The following is a 17,212-nucleotide window of genomic DNA, read 5'->3' as shown; positions in this document are numbered from 1 at the left end:
TGCTAATAATGGAGTGCAAATAAAAGGCTAATAAAAGCTGAGTAATCACAGAAAAAGTAAAAGAAAAAAATAGTAATGAATAAATAATTAAAAACTCAATAGGAGGAAGTATAAAGAAGGTGGCCTAGCCTAGCTTGGTTTTCCTAACTAAAGCTCAACTCAAAACTCCCCTCTTGCTCAGTTGATCATAGCTACTCTTTCATATATTCTCATACTCTTTCTCTCTCTCTCTCTCTCTCTCTCTCTCTCTCTCGCTCTCTCTACTTCCACTTGCGGTGGTGGTGTTTCAAGCTTTCCAAAGTTCCAAGCTTTTTTTTCTAAGTTCTTTCTCCTCAGGTTAATATTTGGGTGGGGGGGGTGTTAGAGGGGGATAAGAAGTGTAAGAGAAAAAGAAGTAATTATTTGTGGTTGTGAAGAAAGCGCTAGTGAAAAATCAAAGGGTGGGTGTGGGGGGTGGGTTTTGATCAAGTGATGCGCTCAGGAGGTAGTGCGGTTCAGCAGACCCTCACAGCGGAGGCTGCTTCGGTGTTGAAGCACTCTCTCAGCCTCGCAAGGCGGAGAGGCCATGCTCAGGTCACTCCTCTCCACGTGGCCGCCACTCTGCTCAGCTCAAGAACTAGCCTCTTGCGGCGGGCCTGTCTCAAATCTCAGGCGCACCAAACCTCTCATCCTCTCCAATGCCGAGCCCTCGAGCTCTGCTTCAATGTGGCTCTCAACCGTCTCCCAACAACTCCTGGCCCTCTCCTCCACGGCCAGCCCTCTCTCTCCAACGCCCTCATCGCCGCCCTCAAGAGAGCGCAAGCCCACCAGAGAAGAGGCTGCATCGAGCAGCAGCAGCAGCAGCAGCAGCCGCTCTTAACCATCAAAGTGGAGCTCGAGCAGCTCATCATCTCCATCCTCGACGACCCGAGTGTCAGCAGGGTCATGAAAGAGGCTGGTTTCTCCAGCACTAACGTCAAGAACAACCTGGAGGACTCCTCAACTTCCTCTGTTTTCCAGTGTTACAGCAGCTCCAGCGGCGTTTTCTCTTCCCCTTGCTCTCCTTCTCCTCCCTCAGAACACCACCACCAAAACAATATAATTCCTGTGAGTTTCTGGCAACCCCACTTCCTGGCTTACACTGGTGAGCAAAATCCACTTCTTTTTTCCCCTCAAAAGGCAAAACCTCCATTGATAATCAGTAACCCCACCGCCGCCGCTGCCAATGACTGCTCTGGTAGTTGTTCACAGGAAGAAGATGTTAAGTTGGTGTTGGAGGTGCTGGTGAGGAAGAAGAGGAGGAACACTGTGATAGTTGGTGATTCAGCTTCCATGACCGAAGGGCTTGTCTCTGAAGTTATGGGGAGGATAGAGAGAGGAGTGGGAGTTCCTGAGGAGTTGAAATCAACCCAGTTCATAAAATTCCAATTCTCACCTGTTTCTGTGAGGTTCATGAAAAGAGAAGATGTGGAAGCAAATCTCTCAGAGCTCAAAAGAAAAGTGGACTCATCATTTCTCGGAGAAAGAGGTGCTATAATTTACACCGGAGATCTAAAGTGGGTTGTTAGTGATGAGGAGAGAGATCAAAACCAAAACTCTGGTGGGTATTATAGCCCAGTTGAGCATTTGGTTTCAGAGATTGCAAGGTTGGTCTCTTCAGATAATTCAATCACTAGCTCAAGGGGGAAGATGTGGGTGATGGGAACTGCAAGTTACCAGACACACATGAGGTGCCAAATTCGGCAGCCACCTCTTGAGCTTCAATGGTGTCTTCAAGCTGTTTCTGTTCCTTCTGGTGGTCTTGGTCTCTCCCTTCATGCTTCCAGGTTAATTTTTCATTTCTCTCTCGTTTAACTTTATTTTTATTATTATTATTCATGTTCACTGTTATTTTAAATGTGTATTATATACATATATATACAATCCTCCATGGATGGTGATCCTTGAACTATAGTTTTGCTTAAATCTTTACATTACAAGGTCTGCATGAAACAAGAAACAATGTCCTCTTCTTTGCTCTTTGTTTTGAATTACAGGTTTCACTGCTAGATATTTAAGATAAAAAGTAAAAAAAGTTCACGAGGCCTTTTTTTCTTCCTTGTTCACATATATACTCCCAAATTTTTTTTTCAGTAAATACATTCCATATTACGAAAGAATATGCATAAGTAAATCATTTTGTTTATTTTGGCTGTCCACATAATAATTATAAATTATTTTAGAGAACCCTCATTAATTTGGGGCCAGAAATGAAAATTAGGCCTGTTAAGTAAATTAGTTTATAGATGATCATAATAAGATTAAGCTAATATATATGTATATATTTACATTTGCCTCATTTTAATTATTCAAATATTTGCCTCACTTTAAGGGAAGGGATCCCCATTTTTTTTACAAAACTGAGGATTAGTTGTGGGGTCTCCACTATATTGAACTTTAACAATCCGAATCGTTTATTTTTCGAGTTGCACCTCATAGATCATCCTTGCAAAATATTAGCCAAATAAAAATGTTTAAGACATCTAATTGGGTTCAAAGAAATTAACGAATACTTTGTTATATAAGAAATAATGAAATTTTATCTTGATAATTAAATAGGTAAATGGTTTCGGATTGAATTGAATTTTTGCAAGGATGATCTATGAATTGAGACTTACAAAATAGACGGTTCGGATCGTTGAAGTTCGATGTGGAGAGAGCCCCACACCTAATCCACTTTTTTTTGAATAAAAATGAGAATCCCTTTGCATAAAAGGGTCTGTATATTTACATATATATGCCTCATTTTAATTATTCAAATATTATGATATTTTGACAAAATGAAAATATTGTATATGATAAACGAGGTTTTTTGTTAGCAAGCGATATTCTCTACATTAAAAGGGTGGGGGAGTAGGTTAAACCTAACAATGGGCTAACAATAATATGGTTCAAATTCGCCTTTGGCGAAAATCGAATCTAAGATCTATCACTTATAAGTGAAGAGAAATATTACCAGACTGTAGTACTAAATAACATGATAAATGAGGTTAGTATTAACAATTATGCGATGTGCTTGTGTGTTTGACAGTGTCCAAGACTCAAGATTAATATTCTCTCAAAAACCATTTGAAGTTCTGGAAACAAAACCAATATTCAATAGCAAGGAACAATATCATAATAATAACAAGCTCACTTGCTGTCAAGAATGCACTTCAAATTATGAAAAAGAATCTCAGCTCTTGAAATCAGACGAGCAGAAATTGCCTGCCTGGCTGCAACCACATGGAACCGAAGTCCGCCAAAAGGTACATTTTTCAAATTTACTTTTGACTTAAATACCACAATTTTAGGAGAATAAGTTACGTTGCAAAAGTAGCATTATCCCAAATTAATCACACAATGTCAGCAAAGATGCATGATAAGTTTGGGAGATTGGGCACATGAGCTAGTAGTAATTAAAAGGGAGAAATTAATTTACTGTGTTTCTTTTTATTTAATTCTAATGTGTAGTTAAAAATTTTCAGGATGAAGTAGCTCAATTGAGGAAAAAGTGGAACAGCTTATGCTGCATTCTGCACCAAGGAAGACATGCAGCTCAGAACAATTTGAGCTCTTCTAATTTGTACAACAATCAAAGCGTAATTGGAAACAACTCCTCTTATGCTTCAGCATACCCTTGGTGGTCCACCAAGAATGGCTTCTCTCCAGATCCGAATTCAATCTCCTTCAGTCACGATCCAGCTTCAGAGCTTGCTCATGGCTCTAGTCTCGTGCCTCGATTCAGGAGACAACAATCGTGCATGATTGAGTTCAACTTCGACAATGGGGTCCAAAAGAATCAAGTGATGGAACCAATTCTGGATTCTCTGAAAAACACTGAAGGCAAGGAACTGAAGAGCACTCTTGCTCTTGGCAACTCTGTGTTTTCAGGCTCGGAGAAAGTGGAGAGAAAATGCACTGAAAGGACAATGCAGAGAGCTGACATGTGCAAGCTACTGAAAGAGAATGTTCCTTGGCAATCCGAATCCATTCCTTCAATTGTAGAAGCGATTTTCAACTCTAAAACTGCCAGGCAGGAGACTTGGTTGCTGGTTCAGGGGAATGACTCGATTGGAAAAAGAAGGCTGGCACATGCAATTGCTGAATTGGTTCTTGGGTCTGCTGATTCACTCCTCCATATTGACATCAACAAAAATGAAAATGAGATGAACCCGAGAGTAGAAGTTGTAGCAAGAGCCTTGAAATCCAATGAGAAACTTGTTGTCTTGGTAGAAGATGTTGATTTGGCTGACACCCAGTTTTTGAAATTTTTAGCTGATGGTTTCAAGAACCGAAGATTTGGAGAAGTTAGTAGAAGTGAAGGGATTCAAAGCCAAGCCATATTCATTTTGGCTAAGAGTGACTCAACAAGATATGATGCAGAGAAGGCCAAGTACCCGGATTCTATAATCCAAATGGCGTTGAAGGTTGATGAGAAAGCTAGTACTAGTCCTAGTTTTCAGGGAGTTAACTTCGATCACAAGAGAAAGGCTGAGTGGGAGCTACAAATCAAGACCAAGAGTTCGAGAAGTGGAGAGAAGGAAGATCCAAGTGTGGTTGCTGTTGAGAATGTGAATAACAAGGAGGTCTTCTCAAGGCAATCAAGCTTCAACACCCTTGATCTCAACCTCAAAGCCGGGGAGGACAATGAAATGGAAGACAAGGCAGGGGAGCTGAGCCCCAATTCAAGTGGCTTAACTCGCGAAACCAACACCAATCTCGAAACCCCACATGGGTTCCTGGAATCGATTGAGAACCTCTTTGTTTTCAGTCGGAGCCCGGCTAGAGATCGAGAGGCAACCGAGCTTTTCTTGTCCAAGATTGAAGGGTGTTTTGGGGAGGTATATGGGAAACTAAATGTGGTTAGATTTAGTGTGGATAAGAGGGTGTTAGAGGGGGTTCTTATTGGATCTGGATATTTTCCCAATAGCCTGTTTGAGAAATGGCTGAAAGACATTTTTCAGACAAGCTTGAGGGCGGTTAAACTTAGCGGGAAAGAGGGTATACTTGTAAGGCTCTGTTTGGGTGACATAGAAGATGGCATTTTGGAGGGTTTCTTGGGTTCTTGTCTTCCTAAGAAAATCCATATTTCTTGAGTGAGAGGTTATATTCTTCCACATATGCCTCTCTCATCCAATATTGTCTGCTTCTGTAACAAGTGCTAATTTTCTAAATAGGATGGTGTTTTATTTTTCTTCACTTTTCAATCAATACTGTTTTCTCTGTCTTTTTCCTCCCATGTTCAATTGCAACCCAATTAATTTTGTTCTCCCCCTTCCTTCTCTTTTCCCCCAAATTATAGGGCACAAGGTTCATAACCCTAGCAATCTCCAAAGAATTGGAAGTTGCAAAGGAGGGCATTCATAAACATAGCTTCTTGTGTGAGGGAGTAGGGAGACATTCTTTTCGACCACATTTGTGTACCACGATTTATCAGATAGAAGTAGGCCTCGGAACAGTTTGGTCTGATCGGTTTCTTGACCAAAACCGCCACCGGATCGTCCAATACTAACCTTGGTTGATATGCCAAGAACTAGAACATGGTTTGGTCGATCCGATTTTTGATGATTCCATATTATACCATATGTTATACCCTAATCTTAGTTATAATTTATTGGTTATTTTGGTAGAATTTGGATACTTTGCTTTATATTTTCAATATAGGACATTCGACTTCTTCTGGAGCAAAATAGAATCAAACGGATGAATTTTGGAGTAATTCAACTTGGAAGACGTCCGTGTGTCTCTTAACTTGTTCATATCAAAGTTTGATAATTTTCTACCCATCGGTTTATTTATGGCGATGAAATAAAGGAGCAGCGTGCAGTGCTGTCAAAGTGATATGTTGAGCTTATTTGGGTTTTTTGGCATCCAAGATGATGCCTTTTGGGTTTAAGATCTTCTGCAATTATGTTCGGCACATCTCAAGCCTTAATTCTAGTCATTTTGGGCCTGTGTTTGGAGCCCTGAAGATCAAAAAACGTGGCTGTTTTTAGGCTGTGCAGATTGGGCGAATTTTCCTAGTCAATTTATGATTATGTTTCCTAATTTATTTTCATTTATTTGGTTTCCTAGTATTGTTCTAAGACCTTTTCTAGGAGGATTTTATTTGGAGTAGTATAAATAAGCCATTTGGCAGGCTTAGGTTTGGCGGCTATTCAGACTTTATTCTACAAGTTCGTTTTCATTCTTTTTCTAGTTTAATACAATTATGTTGATTTTAATTATGAGTATGCGTAACTAATTTTCTTTTGCTAGGGTGAGGCCATGATCCTTAGCAAGAATATGTAGTCTCTTTTTAATTTTCTTATGAATTTATGCATGCAAGTTTGGATTGTTAATCAGTGTGTTTTAAACTATCTATTTGTCTTAGTGATTCGCTACCAATTTGATGCAATTTTACCGGAGGGCTGTCCCTAAAATTGACTAAGGCTTCTTGTGGTTAACATGTGTATCTACTTAGGATGGACGACACGTCTTAAGAGTTATATGGTTTTTCAAAAGGTTTTCACAAAACTTAATGAGTCTTGCATGTTCACATTCGATATGGACGCCACAGACAGGTTGCATGTTAGATATACGTTCTATGTTGGAGGTTCCAAGTATAATATATTTTAGGAAAACTTAACCTTCAAAATATGCATGTGTAATTTGTAAGAAATTAGAAGAATTACGTAGGATTGTTAGGAGGGCGGCGGAACCCTAGTGCTTTTCCAAATTATTAGTTTCTCAAAATCTTTTCTCTTTGATTTGTTTCCTTTTTAATTGGTTATTAGCTGCTTTCCCTAAATTACTTTTATTAAAATTCGTTTTTATTACTTTTAAATTCAAAATCAACATTGTCCAATCTTTACTTTCATATAATTAACTAGGATTAGGGTTTTCATAAATTGTTTTAAATAATCCTTGCAAAAACGACATTGCTTAAGCCGTTTATACTACAACTTTGCTCAGGTACCTAAAAATTCTATCAATTTTCCAGAGGACAGTTAGAGACCTGATATGTTTTAAAATGGTGGAGGATAGAAGTTTTTCAAAACAAAGAGGAATTTGAAAAGCCAAACGCCGGAGTGATATAGGAGCTTATTGACGCAGTGTGACAAAGAAAAGGAAATTAAAAAAAAAAAAAGAACAATAACTAGAATCCAGTACCCATGCATCCTATTTATATTGCGTGTAGCTAGACCTGTAAACGGGTCGGGTTTATTGGGTTTGGGTCGGGTGTCACCCAACCCGTTAATTTAACGGGTCATCCGAACCCAATCCGTTAAGTTAACGGATCACCCGAACCCAACCCGTTAAGCTAACGGGTCACCCGTTTCAACCCGTTTCACCCGTTAACCCTTTTTTCTTTCTTTTTTTTCTTTTTTTCTTTTTAACATTCCAATACAAGGAGCTGCGACTTGGATTTCTTCTGGAACTATTCCCGGAGGCTCTCGAGCTCCTCTCTGCAATTTGAAGCGTCGCGAATCCCTAATTGCGTGGAAGCTGTTCGCTAGAGACTCGGTCTGGAGGAGGAGCCACATCCGGCTGCTGTTGGAGGAGTCTTCGAGAAGGGTCTGGATCCTCTGGAGCATGATGCAGAGCTCCTGGAAGCAGAGGATGGCGGAGTGGGAGAAGACGGCCGTGGAGCTGCAGATGATGTCTTCGAAGAGGATGGAGATGAGGGTTGACCTGTGCGGCGCAGGAGGAACTGGTCCATGATGTGGATGATATGCAGGAAGAGATGATTCATGAAATCTATGAGAAAGCTACTCAAGTATGTGCAATTTTGTTCAATCTAGTTTATTTGAAGTTTTCTTCGTGTTTGGATTAAAGCTCCATTTGTTAATTACTAGAGCTTGATGTCCTTTGCTTTGCTAATTGTAGGAATCGTATGAGACGTTCCATGGTGAGATGGTTGCTGCTAGTGCTTGTATATCTGCAGCAGATAGTTTCCAGAAAGAAATAACCAATCAAGTCGAAAACAATGAAGCTAGGGAATCCACTGAAAATTAGATGACAGATGAACAGAAAGCGCGAATGGAAGCTAATAGATTGAAGGCACTTGAGAAAGCTGCAGCTAGGCGCTGCCAATTGCAGACGGCTTGAGGTTCCGTTTCATGGTGTTTTGTCACAGATGAGGTTGACCTGTGGAGGGAGCGGAGAATCCAGAGTGACCCAAAGCGGCTCGTGGGAGCATTTCCAATATAATTTATAACGGGTGCTAACGGGTTGTAACGGGTCTAACGGGTTGACCCAAAATGATCCGTTATTTAACGGGTTGTTAACGGGTTCACCCGTTAACGACCCGACCCGTTAAGCATCCACCCAAATACTAATATTAACGGGTCGGGTCGGATTAACGGGTCGGGTCCAAAATGCCAGGTCTACGTGTAGCCCTAGAAGCTCTAGGGGTCGTAATAGAAAAACGAATAAAAAAATAAAATATTAAAAAGTTCCTAAACTTAGTATCCTAATAAAACACAGTGAATGTCAGAAGTACGTTGAAAAACCCCAAATGTCATGGCAAAGCATGCACATCGTGGTTCTCTTCGAAATAGCGGGTCATGACCACCCGAGTTCAAGTTTACAAAGTTTTATTTTTGTTGCCGAATTTGCACCTTTCAACTTGATCAATCTATTTCTTAATTGTTTATTTACGGACTAACTAAAATGATTACTAGAAATTACTATTTGCTCAACGAACCATATTTCGTCGAACAAAGTAACTTTACCTGTATGGAATAAAACAGTTCGTCGGGCAAAACTGATCAATATTTTGGTTCTCCTAGAGCCCTTTTCCTAATGAACATAGTTTGATGAGCAAAAGTTTCTTTGTCGGCCAAAGTTTTTGCACATGACGAATCTTTCAAGTTTCGTAGCGCAAAGGTATATTTTATATTTAGGGTTTAGGGTTTACAATTCGTTTGGCAAAGTGAATGACATTTTGGCATATTCAATTCCTTCAATGATCTCACAGTCTACATAATTAATTTCAACAATCCAATCGTCAATGTAGTTGGTATATACTCTGAAGTGGCATACGTCAAAAATCACCCAAATACAAGTTTCCGGTATTAGGTAATGAGTAAAATCCTTCGATGGTTACAAACCATCATGATTTGATGGTTATTTAGGCTTCGATTTTGATGATTTTTACAACTACGATCCTTGACCCTAGAAGAATATGATGAATGAACATGATCATCAATTTATAACATTTACACTAGTAATTACCACAAAATCTTACATTCTACTTAATGGAAATATAACAAATCTTACATTCTACTTAATGGAAGTATAGAATAAACTCTAAGTGTTTGTTGAATCAATTGTTTTGACAGGATACGTAGTCCATGAAAATAATTTCAACGATCGAACTGTCAAACTTGTTTAAATACAGTATGAGATCGCATACACCAAAAATTACCAAAACAGATTTTCAGAGATTAAGTAACGAGATAAAATCCTTAGACAGTTACAATCCTTATTACGGTCTTTAACTTTAGAGGAATACAATGAATGAACCCAATCATCAATTTAAAATATTTACACTAGCGGTTACATTTAAAATATTTACAGTGGAGGTTACTGTTGGAAGTATAACCACAAAGCCACTCTATGTAATAGCTTTTGGAATACTCATAATGTTAAACTATTATTTGTTTAATGAAGGGCAAAACTTATTGTTAATCACTATTTATTGTATCGTGTGTTTAAGTAATAAGGGAATCCAAGGAATGTATTTGTTCTAAGAGAGAAGAGATCCAAGTAAGTTAGATTAACGAGACCTTTCCCTTATGCTTATTCCTAAAACGTCCCTAGCCATAGGAATGCCAATTGGGCATTGACACTCTGCTAAGGCTAGTACGTGTTAAGTTGACTCAAGAGTAAGTATGACTAGTCTCAAGTCATTTAGTATTGGACACTAAGACAAACACATATGTGCTCGAAAAGGTAATCGAGTACATTGAACAACGATCAAAAGAGAGTTTGAATGTACATGTCATTTAAGAGCTCATAAGTTGCAATATGCAAAGTAGTCATTTGACTTGAGGCAACATAGTTGTCCGATGGGGTCAAAGGCATTCTATTAAAAGTGTCCACGACATTGTCGGGGTCAAGCTATCTAGTCATGTAGCATGTGAATGCACAACAAGGGATCTCTAAACTTCCATGGTGGAAGGAGAATACTATAAAATAAGAATCAGGAGTCTTTGGCCAAAACATACGAATATGACTTAGGAAGAATGTTCCAAATCATTATTCAATTGAATCATATAGAGAAGTATCACATTGGATAGTAGATATGAAACAAGCTATCACTAAAACAATGTGATCAAGAGTATTGTATTAGAGAATGACCGTATTGCATTGTAGTTGTAACTGGATAGGTTCTCCAACCACTTCTATTTAGCTTGGGTGACATATTGCTAGGTATGGTTTGTGGAAGCCCTAAAGATTAGCAAACACTAATCCTTATCAAAGGGAGAATTGAAATGCTGTTTCAATTCATAATCGATCATTAAGAGTAACAATCACACACTGCCTCTCTAAATGGAACCTAACTGATCATACACCGATTAAGGGTGAATGTGAAGAAATATAAATGAGATGGATAAGCAATTAAATAGTTTAATTGAGAATGGTCAAGATTAATTAATTAGTTAATTAATTATACGAAGGTTCCTATTGGGTTTCGAAATTAGTTTTGGGTTACGGGGCCCAAAAGGGTTTTTGGTCCATAAGGCCCATTGAGTTTAAGTTATATGACAATAAAACTAAATGAAAAAATATCCCAAAACAAAGCCAAAACTGGCCAAACTATAGCGAGGGTGACCTTGGCTTAATTGCAAGTTTGCCACTCACTTGTGAGCTGGTATAAAAGCATCTTTATAGACATTATCTCAATAGGGTTTTCTTGAGGCAAAGAAAATAAACTTTTTCTCTCTTTTTCTTTATAGAGGCCGACCACTTAGGGAGACTTTTACTAGCATTTTACATTGTATTGACAGCAGGAATACCTCAAAATCAAAAAGGGCTATAGAAGAAGTTAACCAAGTTAAGCATTGGCATCTTAAACTTGGACATGTAAACCAAGATAAAATTCGCAAGATGTCAAAAGACGGATATTTTAGCTCATTAGGTAATGAGAAAATGGGCACTTGTGAATCTTGTTTACTGGGAAAGATGTCTAAATCTCCATTCAATGGGAAATGAGAGAGAGCCAAAGAACTACTAGGGTTAATCCACACAGATGCATGTGGGCCTATGTCCACTGCAGCACAAGGGGGGTTCCCCTACTATATCACATTCACCAATGATCACCCTCGGTTTGACTATGTGTATCTTATGAAGTACAAGTCAAAATCCCTTGAAAAGTTCAAAGAGTTCAAGAATGAAGTAGAGAACCAAACTGGGAAACAGATAAAGACCCTAAGATCGGATCGAGGCGATGAATATATGAATAATGAATTCCTAGATTACCTCAAGGAGTGTGGAATAGTATCACAGTGGACTCCACCAAGAACTCCTCAACGTAACGGAGTTTCCAAACCGAGAAATCAAAACTTGGTGAACATGGTTCGTTCTATGATGAGTTCCATTGACTTACCAGTTTTGTTCTAAGGATATGCACTACAAACAATAGTTTATTTGCTAAATAAAGTTCCCTTGAAGTCAGTTCCATGGGTGTTATATGAGATATGGCATGGCAAAAGAACAAATCTTAATCATATTAAAATTTGGAGTTGTCCAGCTTATGCGAACAAGCTTGAAGTAAGGCCTATTAAGTGCTATATTGTGGTATTCCAAACAGACTTTAGAATACGAGTTCTTTCACCCCTGATAACCAGAAAGTCTTTGTCTTCAGAACTGCTATGTTTTTTTAGGATGAATACGTGCTCAATGGAACTGGCAAGAAATCAATAGAATTAAAGGAAATTCCTAATGAACCATAAACAAGCAATCAACATACGGACAACCATGTTCCTGAACCTTTAGCTTCAAGTAGATCTAAAAATGTCAGTAGGCCACCTCAAAGGTATGGCTTAGATAATGACTTTGGGGAATTGCACCTTCTAGGTGACAATGACACAAAAGAAGACCCTAGAGACTACATTGAAGCAATGTCTGACATTAATTCAAAGAAATGGCAAGAGGCCATGAAATCCTAGATGGATTCCATGTATCAAAATCAAGTCTGGACTCTTGTAGACCCTCTAGAAGGTAAGTACATGTTGGAAACAAATGGGTCATCAAGAGGAAAATAGGTGTTGATAGGAATGTGGAGATTTATAAGGCTAGACTAGTAGCCAAGGGTTACAAGCAACAAGAAGGAATTGACTATGAAGAAACATTCTCTCATGTAGTCATGATTAATTCCATTTGGATTTTGCTTGCTATAGCTGCATACCACGATCATGAGATATGGCAAATGGACATGAAGACAACCTTTTTGAATGGCTACTAGAGGAAGAGCTCTATATGACTCAACCCAAGGTTTTGTGTTCAAGTTTGAAAAGAGTAAGGTATGCAAGCTTCAGAGGTCTATTTATGGACTTAAGCAAGCCTTGAAGAGTTGGAACATCCATTTTGATACTGAAATCAAATTGTTTGGTTATCTCAAAATGAGGACAACAATTGTGTTTACCAAAACGTTGTTGGGGATGTAGTCGTATTCCTAGTGTTATATATAGATGATATATTACTATTCAGGAATGACACTGTAGTGTTTTCTTCTGTAAAAGTATGGTTGTCCAAAACCTTCCATATGAAATATTTGGGAATGCATCTTATGTATTAGGGATAAAGCTCTATTGTGATAGATCCAAAAAGTTAATTGGATTATCCCAATCTATGTACATAGATAAGGTGCTAAGTAGGTTCCAGATGGAACAATCTAATAAAGGTTTTGTTCTTGTGAAACATGGAATTCACCTTTTTAAGTCCATAGGACCGAAAACTCCTGAAGAGATATGGAAAATGAGTAGGATTCCTTATGCTTCTGCAATAGGAAGTCTCATGTACACCATGATATGCAAAAAGCCTGATATCGGCTACAATGTGAGCATTACTAGTTGATATCAATCTAACCCAAGATCAGAACACTGGGCTACTGTCAAGACGATCCTTAAGTACTTAAGAAGAATTAAGGATATGTTCCTTATTTATGAAGGAGCATCAGAGTTTCAAGTGAAGGGCTATACTACTAAAATTTTCAATCTGACATCAACGATAGAAGGTCCAACTCTAGATATGTATTCACTCTGAATAGTGGGGTTGTTAGCTGGAAGAGCAAGAAACAAAATGTAATTATTGATTCCACGATGGAGGCAAAATATGTCAATGCAGCTAAAGCCGGCAAAGAAGCGTTCTGGATAAAGAAGTTCATTATTGAACTTGGAGTGGTTACACCCATTACATAACCAGTAACTTTGTACTGTGATAATAGTGGGGTGATAGCTTAAGCCAATGAATCCAAGGCTCATCAAAAGAAAAAAAAATTGATAGACACTTCAACATCATTAGACAATATGCCGTCGAAGGAAAAGTCAACATCTTCAAGGTAGCCTCAGCCGATAACATAGTAGGTCCACTGGCAAAGCCAATATCTCAAATCCAACTTGACCGCTAGAAAAAGGTGGATATTAGATACAAGAGAAGGTGACTTTAAGTGCAAGTGGGAGATTGTTGGAAGTGTGCCTATAAAGCCACTCATTTGATGTAATAGCTTTTGGAATACTCATTATGTTAAACTATTATTTGTTTAATAGAGGACAAGGCTTATTGTTAAGCACTATTTATTATATTGTATGTTTAAGCAATAGGAGGATCTGAGGAATGTATTTGTTCTAAAAGAGAAGTGATTTAAGTAAGTTAGATTAACGAGACATTTCTCTTATGTACATTCCTAAAGCGTTCCTAGCCATAGGATTGCCAATTAGGCATTGACAACCAACTAAGGCTAGTATATGTTATGTTAAATCAAGCGTGAGTATGACTAGTCTCTAGTCATTTAGTGTTGGATACTAAGACAAACACATAGGTGCTCAAAAGGGCAATCGAGTACACTGAACAACGATCAAAAGAGAGTTCGAACATATATGTCATGTAAGTTGCAATATGCAAAGTAGTCCTTTAACTTGAGGCATCACAGTTGTCTGATGGGTAGGTCTTTGGTCTTTGACAGTGTCAAAGGATTCTATTGAAAGTGTCCACGATATTGTTAGGGTCAAGCTATCTAGTCATGTAGGCATATGAAAGCACAACAAGGGATCTATAACCTTCTATGGTGGAAGGATAATACTCTAAGATAAGATTCAAGAGTCTTTGGCCAAAGCATATGAATATGACTTAGGAAGAATGTTCCAAATCATTATTCAATTGAATCATATAGAGAATTATAACATTGGATAGTAGATATGAAACAAAATGTCACTTAAACAATGTGATCAAGAGTATTGTATTAGAGAACGACCGTATTGCATTGTAGTTGTAACTGGATAGGGCCTTAAAGCTTTATATGATGAAACTTTACGAACATTTCACATGTTAAACTAATCTAGTTTAATATAAAGGGTAAAGATTATTGTTTAAAGTCGTCTCATATAAATGTTATATGCTTAAACGATAAGTCCAAGGAATATGTAATTGGGAGAATGTGATCTAAAGAAGTTAGATTCATGAGACCATTCTCTTTCGTATACATATTCTAAACGTTCTTGATCATAGGATTACCAATTCGTCATTAACAGTCCGTTAAGATCAGTACGTGTTATGTCTTCTCTTAGAGAGAGTAACTGGTCTCAAGTCATTAGTGTGACTGACACCAAGACAAGCATGTATGTGCTTAATAGAGAATGAGTCTACTGAACGGGATCAACAGGGAGTTATCATACTCATGTCACATGAAAACTCATGGTTGGGATAATGCAAAGTAGTCATTTGACTTGAGACGTCATAGTTGTCCTATGGTTAGGTCCTTAATCTTTGACTATGTCAAAGTCACTCCGTTAAAGGGTGTCCACATCATAGTTGGGGTTAAGCCACTTAGTCATGGAGGCAAGTGAATGCACAACAAAGAATCTCAAACCTTCAAACAGTTTGAGGGAGAATAATCTATGATATGATTAAGAATCTTTGGCCAAAGTATGAATGAGATTTAGGAATTCGTTCCAAATTACATTCAAGGTAATCATATAAGTAAGAGAATCACATTGGATAGTAGACATGAATAAACTATCAAATCAAACAATGTGGTCAAGAGTATTGTATTAGAGAAAGACTGTATTGCATTATAATCCTAAACTGAATAGGTTCACCACCTCTTCTGATTAGCTTGGGTAGCCATGACATACTGGTAGGTGTCATTCATGGTTTGTGGAAGCCCTAAAGGAGTATAATCACTAAAGAGAGAATTGAAAAGTAAGTTTCAATTCACAATCAATCTAAAGAGTTCTAATCACCCACTGCCTCGCTAAAAGGAACCTAATGGATCATACACCATGTAAGGTAGAGATTGAAGGAACAACGGAGATGAGTAAGGATAATTAAATGGTTTAATTATTTATGGCTAGGATTAATTAATATGTTAATTAATCAAACGAATAAATTTATTTTAGACCTCGGGTTAGTTTTGGGCCACAAGGCCCAATGGGCTTTGAATGTCAAGTCTAATAACTCAAGTTGTATAACAACTTGAAAACATAAAGGGCATGAAAGCCCAATGAACCCACATGGTCTGCCATAGAGAGTGTGAGGGAGAATTGGTTTTAATTTCAATTATGCCACTCAATGTAAGTGGCTATAGAAAGGAAATTATAAACCATTCCCTCATAAAGGGTTTTCTAGAGAGAAAAGAGAAAAACACAAAAGCTCTCTCTTCTCTTAGGAGGCCGGCCACCCTAGGAAGAATGGACTAGCATCCATCTCTTCCTAGGTCACTCATCTCTTCCTTAATGCTCTCCTTGATGTGGAAACTTAGAAGTTCCCTTTCTTGGGAACTTGGAGAATCCATTCCTTCATCCATATCCACGAAGCAAAATTCCTCCATCCACATCCATGGAGCCAAGGAGCAAAGAGACTAAAGAAAGAAGGCCCTCACATGGGTGAATATCCTTTGCTAAGCAAAAAGGTGCTTCAAAGGTATAAAAGTTTCTCAACTCTTTTCTTTAAGATTTGAGTTGAGTCTTGGTTCACCACAACTACTAGACCTTGAATTTCATGGGTAAATTTTATTTTTTTAGTGCATACAAGCATGATTCCACCTTTAATTGTTAATTACATGCATAGATGTTGCTTCAAATGAACTTGTTTGCACAAATTATTCCTTCAAGTGGTATTAGAGCCTAGGTATATAGTAGTTGGTGAATCCTTTAGGGTTTCGTATTTTTATAGTTTATAATTTGAATGTTGTAATTGTTACAAGCTTTATTCTTGCTTCTTTGAATGTAAATTTTGTTAGAAAATTTTCCATCTCAAAAGTTGTAGATGTAGTTCATTTAAGCATGAATTTTGGAACTAAAATTTAGTGCCATGTTTATGGAGCCAACATCATATCATTGTAAGGCATCATTATCTAGAGGCCAAATAAGATTGGTACTTACATGAGATGTAAATGAGTAAGCGTATTCTCTCATTATTATTGATGCTAGCCAACATCATATCATTGTGAGGTGGGCTTGGTAATAGTGAGTCTCTTATACCCTACTAAGAGTCTCCTCCAAAACTCTTGAATTCCAATGAGGGATATGGAATTTGCCAAAAAATAGTGGGTGGTGCTATTTGATTTAAAGACTCAGATCAAATAGCTTAAAATCAATCAATTTATATTCATTATGTATTTATTTACCGATATATTTGCAAACACTATCCAAAACTTGACAAAGAAAAAGTCAAAGGCTTTAGTTTCCGGACTTGGTACCACAATCCCATAGATTGTCTTGAATGGATTGTATATGTACCTAAGTAGTCTCATCCTCACAAACTTCCTATTGATAATGTATCATTGGAAGAACATGTTAGATAAGCATATCATAAAGAGGACAACATAAACAACAAATGCTTATTCCTTTGTTGTATGAACAAAGGAACTTGAGAAGATTAGCACAAAGACATGGACACTTTTTGTGTCATAATTCTTCCATTACAAATCATTGTATGAAGAAATAAGGATTGCTTTGAACAACCCTTAGTTAACGCAAACACTAGTGCTTGTTCCTTTGTTAAA

At 37.8% G+C, this 17,212-nt stretch overlaps 1 protein-coding gene across 1 annotated transcript; it reads left to right on the top strand.

Moving 5' to 3' along the window:
• Window positions 1-417: 417 nt before the first annotated feature.
• Window positions 418-5,227, top strand: LOC126606388 (protein SMAX1-LIKE 4-like). Its single transcript, XM_050273766.1, has 3 exons — window positions 418-1,805; window positions 3,050-3,266; window positions 3,486-5,227. Exons 1-3 carry the CDS (start codon window positions 472-474, stop codon window positions 5,094-5,096), a joined length of 3,162 nt encoding a protein of 1,053 aa, XP_050129723.1. The 5' UTR covers window positions 418-471; the 3' UTR covers window positions 5,097-5,227.
• The last annotated feature ends 11,985 nt before the right edge of the window (window positions 5,228-17,212 follow it).

Source organism: Malus sylvestris, chromosome 16 (assembly GCF_916048215.2).
Source record: "Malus sylvestris chromosome 16, drMalSylv7.2, whole genome shotgun sequence".
Classification (NCBI taxonomy): Eukaryota; Viridiplantae; Streptophyta; class Magnoliopsida; order Rosales; family Rosaceae; genus Malus; species Malus sylvestris.
The sequence above is the reverse complement of the archived record's forward strand: the minus strand, read 5'-3'. Positions and strand labels throughout refer to the sequence as shown.

Excerpts from the sequence above, each read along its gene's own strand:
- LOC126606388 (XM_050273766.1), top strand. The coding sequence starts at position 472 with ATGCGCTCAGGAGGTAGTGCGGTTCAGCAGACCCTCACAGCGGAGGCT. Across the intron at positions 1,806-3,049 it reads CTCTCCCTTCATGCTTCCAG|TGTCCAAGACTCAAGATTAA; the intron begins GTTAATTTTTCA and ends TGTGTTTGACAG. Across the intron at positions 3,267-3,485 it reads GAACCGAAGTCCGCCAAAAG|GATGAAGTAGCTCAATTGAG; the intron begins GTACATTTTTCA and ends AAAAATTTTCAG.